Raw genomic sequence first — 21,702 nt, forward strand, 5'->3', positions numbered from 1 at the left:
GCTTCAAGAAACTGCTTTGTTCCCTCCTGTCATGTTGGCCGAAACCTACCTTTGCCATGTTGGAAAGGTATGTCTTTCTTCTTAGTCTTTTGACAAACACAGTAACTTCTGTTAAGGACAATACACGTGGCCATTACTGACAGGGTAGCTTCAAGTTCTCATGTACATAGTGGGGGAGAGGAGGCACAGACAGAGGCACACACATCTACCTAGGAAGGTACAGCCGCCTAAACTGCCCTCCACATCGGGAGACCTCTGTGTATCCTGCTTCCCACCACCCGCTGACCTTTTCCCGAATGGCTAGGAGAGGTTGACAGGGGCCACTGACTAAAACACCCCCCTCCCCCACCCCTTCCCCTCAGTCTCCCCTCCCTTGTACCATAAAATGATGTAACCCCGGCATCTGATACACCGGCTCAAAGGAGTTGAAGATTTTTACCCAGGAAACTTGAGTTCCCAGACTTTGTCATCTCTACAGTGCTCTCCTCAAAAAATGACCCAAGGAAAGGAAAGGATGACAAGAGAAAATCTAAAGGGAATGTGTGCATGTATTCATCTGACAAATCTTTATGACCGATATGCGTGCAGCGTTTGCTCCATAAATGTTTGCTGGGTATTTGCCAGGTTTTTGGATAAAGGAGGCAGCCTCTACCCTCTAGGGGCTCACCCCCTGAGGATGGGTCACCAGACATGCAGACTCCCTCCCCACAGCAGGGTAAGTGCTCTGGCAGTGTGAGAACAGCATAGGGAAGAAGGAAGGAAGGGGGTGCTGGGTGGGGGTGGGGGTTGCTGAGGGAAGGGAGAGGCCTGTTTGGAAGAAGGTGTCAGGGATGACTTAGAACATGCAAGTTAGGAGTTAGCGAGGGTGAGGAGTGGGGGGTGAGGGAGGGGGGTTGCGGATGGGGTTGGCAGTCTAGGCACAGGCAGGAGCAGGAATAAGGGCCTTTTTGGGGACAACCTGTCTTGTGTTGCTGAGGAGCACCAATGGAGGGATGTCCTGGAGGGCTGGGGACAAAGATGAGGCCAGAGGCCAAGCTGAGAATGACTTTGCATAGGGGACTTTCCAGGCAGCAGGGGCTATGGAAGGTTTTAATGGGTCAGATAACTGTGTAGAATGATCACTAGGTGTGGAGGGGAGTGTGACTGAGCGGGTGAGGCTGGAGGCAGGATGATCAACTAGGAGGCTCTGAAGTGCCTCTGGGAAGGACAGAGGGAGCCCGGGGTTGGGTTAAGATGGGAGGTAAAGCCACCACAGGAAAGCTGGAGCGGGGCTTGGTCTCCCCACTTCATGGATCTTCTGCCACAGCAAGTTCCAGACCTTACATTCCCTGCAGCACCCCCTCCCTGCGGATTCTTGGCTGGCAGTCTCATGGTCATGGTCCCATAGATCCAGGTGGGTCACACGAGATCAAGATACCCAGTGTGAGTACCGAACCCAGCAAGGGGTGCAGGGCTGGTGGGTTAAAATTAGACATGGTCCTGTTATGTGGGCACTCTGAGAAGGTAGCAAACAGTGTGCAAAGAAAGCAAGACTCAGCCCTGAGCAAGCTGGCCCAGGAAAAGGAGGGTCCTGGTGGGGAGGCTGTTGGAAGCAGCTACAGGTGGTGGTGGAAAACCTCACAGAGGCAGGAGGGAGAAAATGGGTATTTCCAGGACCATAAACATGTCACACACACGTGGGTGAATGCTGGCATTTAAAGGAAGCCATTGTAGTCCTGGAGCAGGCAAGCAGCCTGGGGGAAGTAGTATTCAGCCACTGCCATCTGGTAGCACGATGGAAGGGAAAGTGTTCTAGAAAGCCAATGGGCAGACTGAGACCACAAAGGTGTCAATGCCCCTGTGGCCCAAGAGGTGTAAGAAAGTTAAGGGCATGGGAGGGATTTCAAAAGAGGGAGCAATATTCTTTGAAGCCTTGCGGGAGGCCACACAGAGCACAAAGAGGCGGAAGAATATTGGAGCCTGAGCCCTGGGCAGCCCTGCTTGCGTGGCCAGTGAGCCCAAGGACTGTAGGCTGCCTTCGGGGGTTGGTTTGAGAAGGCTGCATCAGCCAGGGGCTGGAGGCAGAGCCAGCTCCTTCCCTGCACCTCTATCCCGGAGGGCCTGTCAGAAGTCCCTGTTAGTATTTATAAGGGGCAATAGTGAAAGGGTGTGGGTGGATCAGCACAAGGACCCGTCATCGCACTAAAGCAAACACCAGCAGATCTGAAGTGGTCATGCCTTGCATACCACAGTTTAGTGCAGGAGGGGAAGAGTTACCCAACAACTGAGGTGTCCTGCCTCAGTCTGAAAGTCAGATACGTCATCTACTCTCAACAGAATTCATTTTTTTTTTTTTTTTTTACTGAAACCTACCTTTGAGTTTAGAGATCTGCACGAGGGCGGGAAACCCTTCCAAAGCATTAAGTAGCCACAGCTTAAATTTCTTACTAAATAACCGGACAGATTTCAGGTACTGAATAGAAACATCTTCCAAAAAGTCATGAAGGAGAACGTCCTCAATTCCCTGCAACAGAATCGTCAAGATGTGGTGGCTGCCGCCCAGGGTAGGGGTCCTCTAGTTACAAGTGGCCATGGTCAGACGTGCCACAAACTCAGAGAGAAAGCCACCAGCGGCTTGGCCATTCACTGCTCACTGTGCAGGATGTGCAGCCAGGATGGTTTTTTTTTTTTTTTTTTTAAAGATCTTAAAACATTGCTAATTGATTCAAAATGTTAAGAAACACTATTTCAGCCAATAGTAGGTGGGTCAAATCCAAATACATAAGGGCTGAGAACCCAGCCACCGTTTTTCAACCTTTGTGTTAAAAACTTTGAAGGACTAGACTATTTCCTAAAAGGTAATAAAGTAAAAGGTAAAGGTTCATGGCCAGCTTAAGGAGAACCACAGAAATTATATATAACTGATCCCCAAATAATGATAACCACTCTAGAGATAGAGCATTAAAAACAAACAAACAAACAAAACAAAACAAAACAAAACAAAAACCCAACAACAACCAGAAAACCCTGGCAATTAGGTATATTCCAAAGCAATTATTCCAATTACTCATTCTAAAAAGTCTTCTTTTGTTGAAATTACCAGAGAAAAAACTTTGACCTAGTGCAGAGTTCAGTAATCATTGGAACCATAGGTCACCATGTGTATTGGCTTTTTCTTTACGTGAGGTAACTTTCGCTGAATTAAAAAAAAAAAAGCTGAGTTTTGGGGAAAGATCAAAAGGCTCGTGGTCCATCAACACCATTATTTACTCCTCAGAGGGCTTGAAGACCACAGAGACTGCAGAGCAGGAGGGCTGTGGTTCTAATCCCAGCATTTGGTATCGATTTCTAGAAAGGAAAGACAAATATCTTCCTACCTTGTACAGCTGCACATCGTAGCATTTAAAGAGCTGGCACACATCGGGCAATGACATAAGCATGACTGTGTCTTGCTGCAGAGATTTCCAGAAAGAAGTGAGCAAGTCCTCCACCTGATGAGGGAGTAGAACATACCTCCAAAAACTCATTTTGTGTCTGGTGAGACTAGTCCCCCGTTACATATTTAATCAGCTCCAAGTGATAATGGGATGAATTTCAGTCTAGTTAATGTAAAGCTTTGTCTATGAGTTCTTCCAGGCTGTGTTTTAGAAGTATTCTTTCCAGTAGCCTATCAGAGAACAACTGCCAGTTGGATGGGAAGACATGGAACGTAATTTTCATGGTTTTCTGGAAGGGAGGCCATTTCTGACCACAAGGGGGCTCCTGTTGATTGTAACAGGATAAAGATCTGGCCACAGGGCACAGACCACAGACCACAGTTTAGAATAAATGTTCATTGACTGACTCCCTCAATTATTTGTCAGCTCAGAAGGACGTGTAACAGTATGTAATCAAAGAGGCTTCCTCCTTGCCAACTTAGAATTCACCTAAAGACTCTGTGATAAAAGAGGACCAGTATCATTCTACATAGGGGCCTTCTTTAAAGACTTCTGTAGATACTTTTTGTTGTGGAACAAAATGGCAGCTTCCTTACTTTTCTTTATCTTTGCCCATGATGACTCTTCAGACTCTATTATTGAACCAGATGACCAACATGAGATGCCAGCTAATAAAGACTCTTGCCTTTCAGGGATTTTTGTAAGCTCAAATATTTTGAAGCATTGAAACCCTGACAGGAGGACCTGCCAATGACTCCAGGCAAGGACTATCCCTGTATGTAGGCTGCCAAGGAAGTTAGGGCCAACTCTCTAAGTACCTGATGATGAACCTGTGATTTGAAATCTTGTTACCAGGGCATTAATTCTTCAGAAGACGTCTCCAAGGAGACTCATAGATATTGAACAAAAATACAATAGTGGGATGAGAGGATTATTAATCCTTTTACTGTCAGTTTGGTAACTTTGGAGCATGGCTTTTTGGGGTTGGTGGGTTTTTTTTTTTAAATGTTTATTTATTTTTGACAGAGAGAGAGACAGAGCATGAGCGGGGAGGGGCAGAGAGAGAGGGAGACACAGAATCCAAAGCAGGCTCCAGGCTCTGAGCTGTCAGCACAGAGCCTGATGTGGGGCTCGAACTCACAAGCCGTGAGATCATGACCCGAGCCGAAGTCGGTTGCTCAACTGACTGAGCCACCCAGGCGCCCCAGGGTTGGTGGGTTTTAATGAGATAGCAACCATGGGCTCATCTCTGATAACTCTCTCACCAATCCTTCCCAAAGTCATCCAATCCTGTTGTATCTGCTTTAGGAATAGTTCTCCAATTTGTCTATCTTTTTTTCTGATGTCATTGTCACTGCTCCAGACCTCCCCCCTCAGTTCTCACCTTGACTATGACAAAACCTCCTCACTGCCCTCTGCTCCCGTATGGTGATCTTGCATCACTGTCTCCAACCGCTCCCCCTGCCCCACTTCTCAATCAATCAGAATTCTTCACAGGGCATGAGACCCTTTCTAGCACCAGACTACTTTCACACCTTCCGTCTGGTTCTCTCCTTAAGAGATATTAACATTTAGTCATAGTGACCTTTCTGTCATGTCATTGCCTGTGAACATCTTGCTGCTTTTGCCTACACCATTGGTTCTACCTGGAACCCCTTTCCTACTGCACTTTGAGTCTGTTGAACTTCTGCTTTTTCACTGCAATCAACAGCAACATGGCTCCCCCCCTGGGAGATTCTCAGCCATCTTATTACTCTTTCTCCTGGCACCCAAAACAATCCAATCAAACTGCCATTCTAGAACTTGCCATATTGTATCATATTTATTGGCTTGTATTGCTCCTTTTAGTACCAGACTATAAGCCTTATGAAGAATATGTTCCCTAGTTCCAGAAATGGTTCTAGTCACAGGGTAAGAATTAAGTTAATGTTTGATGAGCAAATGAAGGAAAGGAGTATATTAGATATCCAATGTGGATGGATATCTATAAAATTGCATTAGTAGGACAAGGGCCATCCTGAAAACACCTTGGTATCTCCTTCACTGTAATGTTTTACACACAATAAGTACTAAATGAACTCATGCCAAATGAACATTATCGCCCAAAATTGAAGTACTTAGAACACTAGGCATCAAAAAAGATTTCATTTAAATGTGCACTTGTTCCCCTGGATTTTCTATGGCAAAAGATAAAATTCAGAATGGTTAAAAGATTTGCTCATGTTTTTCACAGCCAATTCTAGAATAAAATCATCCAGTCATTACAACACAGATGACCCTGCTTCAAAGTCTTGCTTCCTTTTCAGTTAGCAGGTTATCAGTAAAATGACTCTTTAGTGTTACTGAAAATTCTAGGGTGAATGTTACCAACACTTTATTCAAAATCAGCAGGAATTACATCTTAAAAAATAGCTGAATTATATTTGAAGCATAAGGTTATATTAGCACCTTGGAAAATTTCCAAATGATTAAACTGAATAAAAATATCACCTCAGGTATCACCTCAATAACTATAAATAGCTGCCTTCTAAGCACTTCAGTGCAATAAATTACTACTTGACATCCCTTGAGGGGTCTTTTCAAGTACAATGATTAATGATGAGTCATAAATACTTGTGTTTTATAGATAAAACCCTACCCTCTCAAGTTCTTGGTTCCTCACGTTTTGTAAAATCTCTTGGCAATAGTTGTAGTATTCATCAGCAAGAAAGGCCATCTAGGAAGGATATGGAAAATCATTTCAGTTTTAGGGGCACTTCCAGAATGAACTGATTCTCAAAGAATCTTTCCAAGCCCTTAGAGTCTGCTGCTCATGTTGCAATTCTGATATAACAGTAGCTGAGCTCTTCCAGTGTTGTTTATGTGTAGCAATGCATACATGTTATTGGCCTAACGTTGACATAGCTTCAATTTTGATGTCATAACTCTAGGGTCTGTACCATCCACTAAAGAGGCCACCAATATCTGACATCTTTCTCCCTAAACCCCAATTTGCCCCTCCATGTTCCCCAGTCCCAGCTTCTAGAAAACCTGCATATCTGTTCTCTGTTCTGTCATAGGGAAGCCCTCACTCTAATGACAAAGTGGTCCTAGGTGGAGCCTTTCTGTAAGATGTGAGGGGAAGACCTGAACCTCCTGACTGACACCAAGCCCCGGGAGGGAACGTTGGTGCTCACAGGTCTGGGAGAAGGCAAACGTACTCCATCTGGTTCAAATGATCACAACAAAATAAGAAGATATCTATTCCCCTAGGCATCGAATGCATGAAAAGTTACTTTCCCCCATGTGTGCAAGCCTACCATTTTGTAGGAGTACTTCTTTGCCAGTTCTTGCTCCCAGAATGGACATCTCCTGAATTCAGACAAAGGGGATCCAATAGGGTCTGTCTTTATCGGTGAACGATTTTCACACTAGAAACCATTTATACACGGATTATTTCTTCAAAATAAATGAATTTTCTTGTATATAAACCATGTCATGATCACATTGCTACTACAGGTTAATGTTCTATGCAAACTTTTATACACACTCTGGATATATCATTGATCCAGCAACTTTCCCCCTTATTTCATTCGAAGTGATATTATCTTTCTCCTATAATTCTATAAACTATGGTCATCAGGAAGCAGTCAGGACTGAGTATATTACCCAGATATATCACTCTTGCAGTCATGTATTACAAGTGCTATATAGTAACGTGATAAAAATATTATGTATGAATAATTTAATACCACAAATGCATTTATATAATCCTTGTCTATATAACTGTCCCTCCTTGAAATAAAACCGGATCCTGTCTAGGTCATGATGCCCATATTAGAAATCTCAGGGCTAACTACCAAGGAAAATGAAGAGCACAGCCTTTAGAAGTACAAATTACAGAATGGTAAAATGTTTCCATCAAGGAGGAAAAAAGGTAACATGGCAGAAAGCAAATTCAACATTCCTTCCTGCTGTCCCCTTTGAGCAAGGGAAGGCATGATCACTCTTGATTGAAGGACATTGGTTTTATTTTAAGTGATTTCTTCAAGATTTTCCTGAACTACTTTTAAATAATTCCCATTTTCAATAGAGTAGGATGAAATCATTCCTTTGAGTTGGAAATTGAGATGGCATAGCCCGCCACGTTTGATTGCAACAAGCATGAGGGTTTTCCTCTTCAGTGTCTCTCCAACTCAATGGTGCTCTGACAGTACAGTTCTAAGATCAATATTTCATCCTTAGCTTTCTCAGATCTTATATACTTAGAGCCTTACTGAGCTACTCACTTATATCTTGCTTAGTAGATTGTTTATGTGGGTTTGCAGTATGTTCCTGTCTGCAAGCCACCTGAGGGCAGAGTGGCCTTCGAACCACCTGCACCCACCCTTATGGATAGGAGTAGCACTCAGCTCCCATCCCACACAGTGCTGCACATACTCGAGAACAGACATTACCAGCTTCCTCCTCTCATGTTTCCTTGTTATCAACCCACATCACAGTGAGGATCAGAGAAGATTAGGGGTCATGGTCAACAGCCTTCTTAGTGTCCTAAAATCTGTACTACTTAACTCTTTGTGGTCCTGAACCTCTTTGAGATTCTGATGAAAGCAATTGTTCCTCTCCTTGGAAAAATGCACAGTATGCACTTAATATTGTGAAGATGCCAAGTTGAAATTCGCCTCATTGATATATATTTTTAAATAAAAATAGAGGTATATGTGTCTAAATAAATACATAGTCATGTAGAAAGGCAACAGCTCAAAAAATGTCATTTCCTTTGGGTGCTGTTTGGTTCTCACTGGGTTTGCACTGGGTGCTATTCAACCTTCATTCCTACCACTTTGGAACACTGGCTTCATTTGGAGTCATTGGATGGAGAGCTCTTCTAGCATGTGGGTGTGGGTCATCAAGAAAAATGGGGCTATTTCATGGAGTTCACTGTCCTGGTCATTAATCTTCTATTAGAGAAGCACTGAGGAATCATCCAGTCTAACTCTGGGCTGGCTTCTCTTACCTACCACATCTTACCCTAACTACATCCATTTTCTCCACAGCACACCCTGACCTCCTGTATTCATCAATGCTCCTGAGGCTTATGTTTCTATTATCAAAGCCAGTGCTTCTCAGGTGTGGTCCTGAAACCATCCACATCAGAATCCCTGGGAGCACTTGGGGTTCATATCTCTAGGGCCCTAGTAGATCAGATGAGGCCAGCAATCTATCATTTTAATCTGCCTCCTTAGTGAGCCTTATGCATGCTCAAGTGGAGAAGCATAGTTCCAGTCAGACTATTCTCTGTCTCACTGCAGAAATCTCTACCTTTCAACATGGCAAATGCATCACAGTTCTACCTGTTCAAAGTCTGTATATGTAATATTGTAGTAATGTAAGAAATCATTACAAGGACCATGTAAAAGTAATTGATTACCAAAAAATAATAATAAAAAGCAAAGTTATGTGTTCCTGAAGTTAATTCCTTCCCAGCTCTTCCTATGAAAAGAATTGATCTTTCAGGAAAGAAAAATGTTTTAAAATCATGATTGAAATCTTTTCTTCATAATATACATAATCATAAATCTAAAGTGAAAGTTTATTACAGAACCACTGAAGTTGGAATTTCTTCAGGAGAAGGCATTCAGGAAAGAATCAGAGGGATTCCCATTCTGCAGAAATAGTTCAGCAAAATGACAAAGAAAAATGTGAGAAATTCTATTTAGATTTTCCAAGTATATCAAATGCAGTTTGGAATTTTCAGTAGTTCTAAACAAATGTCATTGTAATCTTTAGTAAGCACATACAATGTGTCTCACCCTGGAGGTACAATGGGGGACCCTTTCCATCAACACCCGATCTACTAGGTATTATCTGCTTCCCCTATCAATTCTCCTGGATGCCTTTGGTCCTTTCTGCATCCTTGAATACACTGCTCCCTCAATTATCACTCCCAAAGCAAATGTATCCTGTCATTCTCCTTCTAAAGTTGCCTCAGTGGTGGCCTACAGTCTCAAATCTAAATTCCCCAGCCTGGCTTTGACAAGCTATTTGCCATCTGATCCCACCCAGAGCCTACGGTTTCCCCAAATCCTCACCTCCAGCTCCTCACTGCCCACACACTTCCTAACATGAATGCAAGCTACACTCTCAAGATGAAAGCCTCCTAAAAGAAGATCTGAGTGACCCCTCCAGGATCAGCTCAAGAACAGTATGGCAGACAGACTAATGACTGCCCGAAGATATCCACATCCTAATCCCCAGAACCTTAGATGGCGAGAGGGACTTTGCAGATGTGATTAACTTTAAGGACCTTGAGATAGGGAGATTATCTGGAGCATCCAGGCAGCCCCAATGTAATCACAAGGGTTCTTAACAGGGGGGAACCCTTCCAAGCTTCAAAGAACCAGAGAGATGGCATTGGCAGCGTGAGGACTTAGCCCGCCTTTGCTGGTTTTGAAGACTGAGAAAGGAGCCATGAGCCAAGGAACATAGGCAGCCTCAAAAGCTGAAAAGACAAGATATAGATCCTCCCCTCCATCCCCCAGAAAGACTGTAGCCAGCACTTTGATCTTAGCCTGGTGAGACTATCAGACTGTGACCTCCAGAACTGTAAGAAAATCAGTTTGTGTTTTAAGCCACTAAATTTGTGCTAGATTTGTTATAGTGGCAATAGGAAATGAACACAGGCCACCTCTTCCATGAAACCTTCCCTAGTCACTCTGGCCCACTACAACATTTTACCCCCAATCCCACTTTGGACTTCCCAATCCACCTACAGCCTACCCTGGCTATTCCACAGTACACCGGTTGTTTCATGTCTATCTCAGTTTCCCAACCATGAAACTGTATTCTATTCACGTATAGGGAGTTTGTTTTTACTTTTCTCTCACACCCCATTCAGTCCTCAAGAATGCTTGTCACAAAACAAGTTTTCAAAAAGTTACCCATTCAATGACCCTCTCAACAAGACAGTATCAAAGTACTATCGTGTCGTCTTGGCCAACTTAAGCAAAATTCAACTCATGATGTCATAGATTAGCTATTAATAGTTCTGGTGTCCTAATTCAAAAAGCTATAACTGTAATATGGAGACATTTTCACACAAATTTATTGCCAAGAACCTAAACATCCTTCTTAATTATAGCAAAAGAAACACAAACAGCTGATGTGCAGCAAAACAATATGCTCCTTGAGGACACCTGTCCCAGCATAGGATGTGGTAGGTACATGGTGGATAATCAACAACACTGGTAAAATGGGTGAGTGGTTAAGGGCCACACATACTAAGAATATTAAACATAGGAAAACACTTGCTTCTAATCAGGCAATTACTGAATATTGCAGGCTCTATTATAGTAAATTTATTTTATTCCATACTCACTGTTCCTTCTTGTTGGATAATGCTGTTATAGTTAGTAGATTTTTCAAAGGCAATGATATCTCCACTGTGACAGAATAGATAACAGAGAAATAATTTTAGTAAGCCACCTGTTTCTGAGCACAAGTATGAAGTGTTTTTTTGCAGCAAGTTTACTTATATGGGGTATAACTTGTATTTCAAAACTCTCTTCCAAGTTTCTATACATGACTGGTGATTAGCACCTGCTTGGAGTTAAAAAAAATCAATTTCTATAACTGGGGTAACCATGTATTTCTTTTGAGAGGTTTATTCTCCTTAGAAGTAAATTTATGATGTCATCATAGGTAGAACTTGCTCCTGAGAGAAAAGAAAAATCATCATGGAAATGAAGTCTTATACTTCCTGATTTGGAGCTTTTAAAAAATTTTTTTAATGTTTACTTATTTTTGAGCCGGCGGGGGGCGGGGGAGGGCAGAGAGAGAGGGAGACACAGAATACAAATCAGGCTCTAGGCTCCAAGCACAGAGCCCAACACAGGGCTTGAACCCACAAAGCGTGAGATCATGACCTGAGCCGAAGTCAGATGCTTAACTGACGGAGCCACCCAGGTGCCCCTGATTTGGGGCTTTTAAAATTATCAATTCATATATGAGAATATCCTCTCAGTGGATGGATATAGCAGAGCACCTTCACAGAATGAGGAAAGTGAGAATAATGACATGTATGTCCTATTTCACCATGCCTCTTGGATTCATACCTTATATAATGGAGACATTCATATGTCATAGAGAACAGATTCAGTCCTAGCTATGCATTCTGGAACATTTTCCTTTAATTCCAGGTATTTGAGAAACTGGTAGCCCAGAGATGACCCCTTTTTCAAAAGGAATGTGTTTTCTGTGGATGCCAGAGGAAATGACATTTTTTTTCCCCAGTACCCCCACAATCCTCAGAGCTGTGGCTACTCTGTCCACTCCAAGTCAATACACATCCTCATACCTGACTGTTTCAACTCTATGTAATCATACAAAGAGAAGAGGAAGGCAGTGGGCTAGTGCTCCGCTTCTGGAAGCAAGGCAATAGTCATTTTTAAAAAAATTTACATCCAAGTTAGTTAGCATAGAATGCAATAATGATTTCAGGAGTAGAATCCAATGATTCATTTCCTACATATAACACCCAGTGCTCATCCCAACAAATGTCTTCTTTAATGCCTTGTGCCCATTTAGCCCTTCCCCGCACCCACTACCATTCCAGCAGCCCTCAGTTTGTTCTCTATCTTTTAGAGTCTCTTATGTTTTTGTCCCCCCTCCCTGTTTTCATATTCTTTTTGCTTCCCTTCTCTTATGTTCATCTGTTTTGTATCTTAAGTTCCACATATGAGTTAAGTCATATGATATTTGTCTTTCTCTAATTTCGCTTAGCGTAATACCCTCTAGTTCCATCCACGTTGTTGCAAATAGCAAGATTTCATTCTTTTTGATTGCCAAGTAATACTCCATCTTCTTTAGCCATTCATCTGTCGATGGACATTTGGGCTCTTTCCATACTTTAGCTATTGTTGATAGAGTTGCTATAAACATTGGGGTGCATGTGACCCTTTGAAACAGCACACTTGTATCCTTTGGATAAATACTTAGTAGTGCAATTGCTGGGTCATAGGGTAGTTCTATTTTTAATTTTGTGAGGAACTTCCATACTGTTTTCCAGAGTGGCTGAACCAGTTTGCATTCCCACCAGCATTGCAAAAGGGATCCTCTTTCTCTGCATCCTTGCCAATATCTGTTGTTAAGGCAATGGTCATGAATGAGATGGCCTGGAAGGAGGCGAGAATCAGGGGGAGCAGGGGAGATGGAGGTAGATAGCTTTAATCTCACACAGGGAGAGACTATGGTCCTGCTCAGCCTCTCCAAAACCCGCAAGCTCTCTGCTGAAGGTTTGTGTCCAACCCAAGTCATGGAAACCTGGGCACTATACTTGATACCCATCTAATCAATGTTTCCACATAATAGTCTATTTCAAAACAGGGCAAATAGATTCAGGGTCTGGATCAAAAGCACTGGAAAGCCACCCTCTTAACCTTCCACTAAGAGTTGTTATCACAATGGGAATTGTACTTTGGAATGCTTAATGGCAAGAGAGTTTCAGAATGTGGGATCTGTTCAACCTGGAGGGGAGATATATATATATCCCCTCCACATAGTATGATGGATTGATGGATGATGCAAGGAGAGCCACACGTGAAGAATTCCACTTGTCATATCTCAATGATCTCTTGGGTAGGCATGGGACATGATGGAGTTTCTCCAGGTAAAATTTGTAAATAGCCCATTGCCACACAAATTCTGGGACACTACATCAACAAGACCAACAAACAATACATAAAAACATTGGATAAAATGTAGATTGAAATAAAACAGAAGAAAATGTCAGAAATGGCAGTTCACTGAGTAAAGGGCTAATAGACAAGGAAGTTAAATAAAAGTCTATAGTCATCAGCCCTTAAGAAATGTCTTAAAAATCATTTGTGAGGCTTTCCTCCACTAAATTGGAGGTAGAGTCATTTCTCTACAAGTCTACATTGTGTTAATATGCTACTCCTAATATTTTCTACAGAGGTGGTAGCCTCTGTAGAGGAAAAAAAGTTATACAAATAATTGCAAAGACATTGAGTGGGAGTTAAGACAGTTGAAATATAGGGTGTTAGGAGAACATATGTCATGAGGCCCATGCTATCCTCTTGTTAGTTCAACAGTTACATGCCTGTAAATTGGCAACTTGATAAGCTCAGGAGAGTTTCCTTTGTGATTAGCTACCCCATCTGGTTGGTACTTATCACAACACTGTACTTGGACAGCACTTACTAAACTCTTTGGACGATGACAGAAATCTTCACGGGAAATTCCTTTAGATACTTACAAACAGGAGTCTGGAAGCTAGAAGGTTTAGTTTTGGACTTAAAGGAATGAGAAGGGAAACCCTCCACCTTATTGCTCACCCCCTCTACCCCAACCCTGATTCTGATAGCTTTGGAAGCCATTCAATTGAGAGTGACACTCTCAATTATTTAGGATTTATAAATGTAACTCCCAAGTTCTGCCATGTGTTCAATATAGAATACGAGTTTAATTCAACAGCTATCAAAAGGAGGGTGGCGTTACCCTCCTCGCTGTGAAAAGGAAGACTGAAGGGGAACTCCTTGCACTATAGCCTTTAGGTATCAGACTAGGGGATACAACCCAACTATCCTCACTGGGGAGCTATTTTATTTTTGTACCATTTAAATTGGGGGAGTTTATGCTTTTAAACAATGGTGACAGGAAAAATAAAATTCGTCAACTTTGGAGAGAGATGTTAAAAAAAAAAAAGTGCCCATCTGCATCTGGCCAGACAGTGACAGCTTGCTTATTCAGAAGAATGGCAAGGCAGCCTCTTCCAACCTTGGGATGCCTTAGTTCAGGTCAATGGCTCACAACATGGGTCTAGGTTTAGTGCAATCCTATTTATTTCTTTAAAAAATTACCCAGTCTCAAACCTTCAAGCAAAGATGCATGAAAGTATGCACCAGCTAGTGGGAGAGAAGGAGGCAGTATCAGAGCAGACTACAAAGCAAGTGAGCAGAGGATCACTGTTGGAGACCAGCCTTGTGCCAAGAGGGAGATCTGTGGAGACCCAAGACAAGGGCATTGGCATCCAGAAGATCTGGCCAACTAGGCTGAATGGACATTGCAGGTCTTGGCTCCATGCTTTAATCTTTACATGAGGCTGGGTTGGGCTAGAACTGGAGACTGTGGTAGACAGGTGGGGTCTACTACTCAAGAGGAGGGGCAGTGACGGTAGGGAGGCCAAAACAGCATTGGAGGTGACACTTTCAGCTCTCAAAGTGCCAGCCAGGATGGTCTCATGTTCTAGGGGTCACTGTCACTGCATCACTTTCCAGGTGTGGTTTTGATTCAGTCCTGTGGGCCATTTATTAGGTTGTGGTTAAAAGAATAGTCATTGCTAAAATATGGTTCTAATAAAACCACACTGATATCCAGAGCCAGCTTTGCCATGAAGGAAGGGCTTCCAGTCTAAGATGTCTTCTTCCATCATTCCCTGAGGCCTGAGACGCTTTCACGGTGCCGAATCGAGTCTGCCCAGTGATGTCCCTTGTGTTGTGAGCAGTCCCCTCAGCTCATGCTCCACAGGGCATAACTTGGACGAGACCCAGGATGTCAGGATTTAGCTATTCAGGATAGGGAATGGGGTCAGGAGGTGCTGCAAAGGGTCTGCTGGAAATGGAGGGAGAGAGACTCAGGAAGAAGGAAGGCTGAGAATTCGCATAGTACAATAGAATAGGCATCCTTGTCAAGCTCTGCCCCTGACTTGAGATGTGGCCTTAAGCTTGTTGCTTGAAGCTTGTTGCTTTGAAGGCCTCAATTTTCCAACCCTATACAGGGAGGAGATGGGCTTTGATGACCCCCAAAATCTGTTCCAGCTCCCAGAGCCCATATCCTTTGTGGTCACGTGGACTCCAAGCCCTCCAGGGTCTACATGATGGTTAGAAGATATTTTTCTGGGCCTCGTGCAGGGAGAGTGGAGGAAGGCTCTTCTGGGGCCCTACAAATTGTCCACTTCACTCAGTGCAGTGTAGACACAGCAAGAGAACCACATTTTACTTTAATTAATTTTTATGATCAATTTGGCTAAAGAAGGATCCAGCATGAAGAGGATGGAGACGTCATTACATGGCACACAACTCATCTTTTTTTTTTTCCCCATAAAATCTTTCAAATGTGGTGTTAGCTTTTTGGCATTTGACTTTCTTTTAGTTTAACTACAATTTGCATTCACATTCTCAGGTTTTGACATCATTTGTCATTAATCCAGGCTTTCATTTACATCATGTTGGCCTCGTAATTTGTCCTCTCAAATCACTCCAACAGCAGTGAAACAACTTGAAGCAATTACAAAGGTAAGAGGATAAAAATGTAATAAAACCTAATTCGTGGACCATTGTTTGGTGTCAGAATGCAAAGCCAAGGTGCTTCATCTTCCGATCATTAAAGGATCTAATTTCAAGTTTTCCTCTAAGCACATGAATTAATTAGTTCGGTTTCATTCGGAGATGATGAACTTAATGAATATTTTTGTAACTAAAACTGAAATAGTAAGCATATGTATTCATATAAAGACGTGTGTTGTTAGGATTGCAAAAAAGCTTTCTTCAATATAATTTTGCTTATACTAATGATACTAATCACTGCAATCCACTGAGCACTTACTCATTGCTAAGTGCTTTACTTGGTATTACCTAAATTCTTCCAACAATCCACGAGGTAGGTTGATAATAACTCGTTATTATCCCCATTTTATATATTGGAAAAGAGAAACAATTCAAAGAGCTAGAAACCCAGCCCTGACTTCAGAGCCTCATCTCTATACCTCTTCTACAATTCTGTCTTACAAGAGGTACAGGTAGGATGAAAAATAATGTACACAAGAAGGACAAAGTAACATGTCAGGTTTTGGAAACTTAAAATAAAGAACTACCTTATTTGTAAAACTGGTTTGCTGAGTGTCGTAGATTAGTCATGTTCTGCATTGGGGGCTGTTGCTTTTTATACTGCTTAACTGTACCCTGACCCATTAGACTTTATGAACAACTTAATTGCAAAATGGTGACCGCAGGAAACACCTTTGAAAGTGTTGAAAGTCTAATTCATTTATATTTACCCTCCTGGGGTAAAACTCAGCAAGCAGAAGTCAAGCTCCACCGGCAGACAGCAAACATGTGGCCTTATAGCGGGCATCTCTGGCTGGAGATGGGTGAGTGAGGGGATGCTTTGAGCAAATTAGATCGTCCAGTGTTTGCGAGCTTAGGAGCGTTACCTGCTTTCAAAATCTTTTCCAAGCAAGGGTGCAGTCTAGGATATAATTCTCCACATGTATGTTTCTTGAACTGCCAGGCAGCAATCAGGTAATGTGTTATTTTTTTTAACCTTAACACGTTCTAACTAGCCTTGAAAACCATAGGGTGGACAGGGCCAAAAAGCAGGTTGCAACTTGGATACCTTATTAGTACCTAAGAGTTAGGCCCTCTGGGGCTCATCAGAGCCAGGAAGGCTCAACTCCTGCCCCGTGCCATGGCTGCACAAACAGAAGGAAAAGAAGCCCTTCTTGGGGCTAGAGAAAGACTCTGAAGAAGCTACTGGTGTTCTCTCTGACATCATTAGGTCTGTGGTACCCACAGTTGCCAGGCTGACAGCTCCCTGTGAACTCATTCTCCTCCAGGGTGGTGTGTTCTGAAAGACGAACCTTCACCTTTCTGCTTTGTTGGCACAACTAGCCAGCTGTGGACCCACAGCCCTGGATTCCACAGGCTCTGGGGCCCACCGAGGCAGCCCCCTGGGCTCTTGAGCTGGCAGAAGAAGGACTGAAAAACAAAGGCATGGAATGTTGAAGGCACAATTTCAGAAGCTTTTTAAAGGCCTTTAATATCTTAAGTTGGAAAAGCTGAGAGAGAGAGAGAGAGAGAGAGAGAGAGAGAGAGGTGGGCAGAGGTTTCTTGGGGGAGGAATGAGAGCAAGGGTTAGCTTCCATATTTCCTGAAGGAAATATGAGACTCTGTACAGTTGATTTCAGAATCTACATTAGGTAGAATGGGATTCATCTATTTGCAAAATGACAAAAAAGTTTTCCTTGGGACATATTAACGGGGATTTTGTCTGAGAGGTAGAGAATAACAGTGAATTAATCTGGGTTGTTTCTCTAGATGTGACCATAATACATGCATGCATGTTCTCTCTCTCTCTCTCTCTCTCTCTCTCTCTCTCTCTCTCTCTCCCCCATTCCCCCCTTCTCCCCAGACAATAATAAAGCATTTTATACTCTGTCCTCAATTCTGCAGTGAGTTTCTAGGTCAGCAATTATACCTAGCTCCAAGTCTCAGTCTGGATGCCAGCTAAACAAGATTGGAATCTGGGGAGGCCTATTCCCTGTAAAATTATGTTACCCCGGAGAGAGGAGCAGGAGGGAAAATGTTCTGGATTTTGTGAAGGGGTCCTTTTCATATGGTACACACTGCATATTTATAGTCATTTTTCTTTAAAAAAAAAAAAAAGCCTCAAACTTTTCATTTGCTTTGAAAATCAAACCTTGGTCTCTGCTTGGTTCAGGGTAGACGCTGCCTCAGCAGTTTTTTAGCGAAATTCAGCGCAAGTCCCGCCCCACCCCACTGCAAACGAATGTTGTTGACACGCTGAAATCCCCGATCTGCTCCTAGGCTACCTATTTAAGTGTCCAGTTAAGGGGATCATCAGTGCCATAGTCCCTGGCTCTGGATCATGTCCTCCTGCTGCTTCTGCTTGCGTGGAGGGAGGGGTGACATGGATGGTGTCAGAGACCTGGGCATCATAGTTTCTATACTGATGGGCCTTTGGAGGTGCAACATGGAGGACATAAGGAAGAGATAAGGGCTTATTTTGAAACTAATTTAATTTACTTTATTTTATTTTTAAAAACATCTTTTTAATGTTTATTTATTTTTGAGAGAGAGAGCACATGCAAGCAGAGGAGAGCCAGAGAGAGAGGGGGACAGAGTATCAGAAGCAGGCTTTGTGCTGACAACAGAGAGCCTGATGTGGGGCTTGAACCCAAGAAGTGTGAGATCATGACCTGAGCTGAAGTCAGATGCCTAACTGACTGAGCCACCCAGACGCCCTGAGACTAAATTAATCTTAATTAGATTATTACATGCTTCTTTGTAGTGTTGGGGGATGGTGGTGAAGAGGAAGCAGAATCCCCCAAAGCCACCCCTTTGCTACCATCACTGGTTCCTGGCCAAATCTCTCAGTGCTGATGCTTTTATTGGCGTTTCCATTTCTTTCCTTAAAATAAGGTCCAGAGGGGAACAAAAGACAAACAGGATGCCATGGAACAGCGTACACACAGTTCAATGACTCAGAGGCTTGTTGCTGGGTTTGGAGTACATTCCACTCTAAGATGCTCCTAACAAGGCATACTCTTACAAAAAAGGGAAAAAAAATCCCACAATAACAACAACAAAAACCAAGAATTCAGATTCCTATTTTTCTCTTTGGCAAATGTTCATAAGAAAGTTTTTGTAAATCAGGCCTGCTTCACTGGGGCATTCAACTTTTGGGAACTACGAATACACTCCTCTGTGGTTTGCTGGGGGTTCCCCCTCTGTATTTAACACTGGGTTGCGGGGGGGAGTCACGTTTTTGATGGCAAATGGAAAGAGGTGCCTGAGTAGCCAGGCAGCCGGCTGCCCTGAGCCCACTGGGGTTGAAGACTTCCAGGTGTGTGGGGTCTGGGGCTCCTACCATTGTATGCTTCCTGGCTCGGTTAAGGTAATGAGGCAATTTAAGGTCTCCAGAGGAAGATGAACGTGCAGGAGAGTGCTTTGAAATAAAGACCTGAACTCTGTGAGAAGAGAGAATGGGCTCTTGAGCAGAAGAAACAATAGGACATCTGGAGATATGACCTTGAGAAATGGGCAGATTTCTGTGGGGATACTTCATGGGACCTGTCATCATGTAGGATTAGGCCTGACTTATTATTGGAAATTTAAACTTTTAAATGTTTTTATTTATTTTTGAGAGAGAGAGAGAGAGAGAGAGAGAGCAAACAGGGTAAGGGCAGAGAGAGGGAAGCAGAAGATACAGAGAGGGCTCTGTGCTGAGAGCGGAGATCCCAGTGCAGGACTTGAACCCACGAACTGTGAGATCATGACCTAAGCTGAAGTTGGACTCTTAACCAACTGAGCCATCCAGGCACCCCTGAAATTGAAATGTTAATTGAGGTAATTGTAGATTGACAAGTAGTAAGAAGTGATTTAGAGAGCTTTCTAATCTGCCTAATTTCCCCCAAGGGTAACATTTTGCAAAACTACAGTACAATATCACAACCTGGATATTGACATTGATACAATTCACTGATCTCTCTCAGACTTCCCTAGTTCAACTTTAACTCATTTTTGTGTATATTTAGTGCTATACACTTTTGTCACCTATAGAGATCTGTGTATCCATCACCACAGACAAGATACAGAACATTCTCCTGATCGTAAGGATCCTTGTGTTGCCCCTCCATAACCATATCCATCTCTTGCTTCTTCATTCCCAGGTCCCTGACAACCACCAATTTGTCCTCCATTTATTTTTTTTTATTTTTATTTTTAAAGTTTATTTATTTTGAGAGAGAGAGAGAGAGAGAGCAAGCAAGCATGGGGGAGGGGCAGAGAGAGGGAGAGAGAAATTACCAAGCAGGCTCTGTCTCTGTCAGCACAGAGCCTGATGCAGGGCTTGATCCCACAAACTGAGATCATGACCTGAGCCAAAACTAAGAGTTAGACACTTAATCAACTGAACCACCCAGGCACTCCTGTCTTCTGTTTAAAAGTTGTGTCATTTCAAAGTGTTTTATCGATGAAATCATAAGGTATGGAACTTTTTGAGACAGGAGTTTTTTTCATTCAGCATCTAGAGATTCATCCAAGCTATTCTATCAATAGTTTGTTCCTCTTTGTTACTGAGTAATATTCCATGGTATAGATGTACCAGAGTTTGTTTAAACATTCACTTAATGAAAAATATCAGGACTGATTTAATATTTGGCTATTATAAAGAAAGCTGCTATGAACATCAATTTACAAGTTTTTATGTGGATATAAATTTTCATTTGTGTGGGGATAAATGTCCAAGAGTACAATTGATGGTTTGGATGTTAATTGTATGTTTAGTTTTACTAAAACTGCCACACTATTTTGCATTCCTACCACCAATGTATAGAATGATCCAGCTTCTCTGAATCCTCACCAGCATTTGGTGGTGTTGCTGTTTTTTTATTGTAGTCAGTCTGACAGGTGTGTGTTTGTATTTCACTGAAGTGTATTTTGCATTTCCATAATGATTAATGACACTGATCATTCATGTGTTTATTTGCATATATCCTCTTCAGTGAGAGGTATAGTCTTTTGGCCACTTTTTAAAAAATGTTTATTTATTTTTAGAGAGAGAAGGAGAGAGAGAGAGAGAGAGAGAGAGAGAGAGAGAGAGAGAATGAATGAATGAATGGGGGAGGGGCAGAGAGAGAGGGAGACACAGAATCCAAAGCAGGCTCCAGGCTCTGAGCTGTCAGCACAGAGGCTGACATGGGGCTTGAACTCATGAACTGTGAGATGATGACCTGAGCCAAGGTGGGACACTTAACTGTCTGAGCCACCCAGGCTCCCCTCTTTTGCCCATTTTCTAATTGGATTTCTTTCTTTCTTTCTTTCTTTCTTTCTTTCTTTCTTTCTTTCTCTTTCTTTCTTTCTGTTGAGTTTTGATAATTCTTTATATATACTAGGTATTAGTCCTTTTCCGGATACGTAGCTTGCAAATATTTTCTTCCAGTTTGTAGATTGGCTTTTCATCCTCTTCATAAAATCTTTCACAGACAAAATTTTTAATTTTGATGAGATCCAACTTATTAGCTTTTCCTTTTAAGGACTGGGGCTTTGGTGTCAAGTCTCAGAATTTTTGCCTAGCCCTAGGTTCGAAGATTTTTTCCTATTTTTTTAAGTTTAATATTTTTATGGTTTAAAAGTAAGTCTATGTGGGGCACTTGGGTGGCTCAGTCAGTTAGGCGTCCAACTTCGGCTCAGGTCATGATCTTGCAGTTTGTGAGTTTGAGCCCTGCATTGGGCTCTGTGCTGACAGCTCAGAGCCTGGAACCTGCTTCAGATTGTGTCTCCTCTCTCTGCCCCTCCCCTGCTCACGCTCTGTCTCTCTCTGTGTCTCAATAATAAATAAACGTTAAAAAAATTTAAAAGTAAATCTATGATCCATTTTGGCTTTTTGTTTGTTTCATCTATGTTCTATTTTGAGTTAATTCTTGTATAAATTGTAAGGTTTAGTTGTGAGGTTCATTTCTTTTCTCTTTCTTTCTTTCTTTCTTTGC

General features: G+C 42.4%; 1 protein-coding gene across 12 annotated transcripts in view; it reads right to left on the reverse strand.

Annotated features, from left to right (window-relative positions):
* RFX8 (regulatory factor X8) overlaps window positions 1–21,702 on the reverse strand; it is a 261,067-nt gene that overhangs the window by 15,169 nt on the left and 224,196 nt on the right. For 9 of the 12 annotated variants that reach the window (XM_078444363.2, XM_060609322.3, XM_078444364.2 and 6 more), the window contains 6 exons: window positions 10,774–10,837; window positions 6,716–6,826; window positions 6,055–6,132; window positions 3,357–3,470; window positions 2,353–2,503; window positions 50–108 (listed from right to left, as the gene is read on the reverse strand). In XM_078444363.2, coding sequence (XP_078300489.2) covers window positions 50–108; window positions 2,353–2,503; window positions 3,357–3,470; window positions 6,055–6,132; window positions 6,716–6,826; window positions 10,774–10,837 — 577 coding nt within the window. Of the gene's footprint in view, window positions 1–49; window positions 109–2,352; window positions 2,504–3,356; window positions 3,471–6,054; window positions 6,133–6,715; window positions 6,827–10,773; window positions 10,838–21,702 lie in introns of those variants that run through there. The other 3 variants (XM_060609354.3, XM_060609363.3, XM_078444365.2) reach the window with 3 other exon arrangements.

This window comes from Panthera onca, chromosome A3 (assembly GCF_046562875.1).
Source record: "Panthera onca isolate mPanOnc1 chromosome A3, mPanOnc1 haplotype 2, whole genome shotgun sequence".
NCBI lineage: Eukaryota > Metazoa > Chordata > Mammalia > Carnivora > Felidae > Panthera > Panthera onca.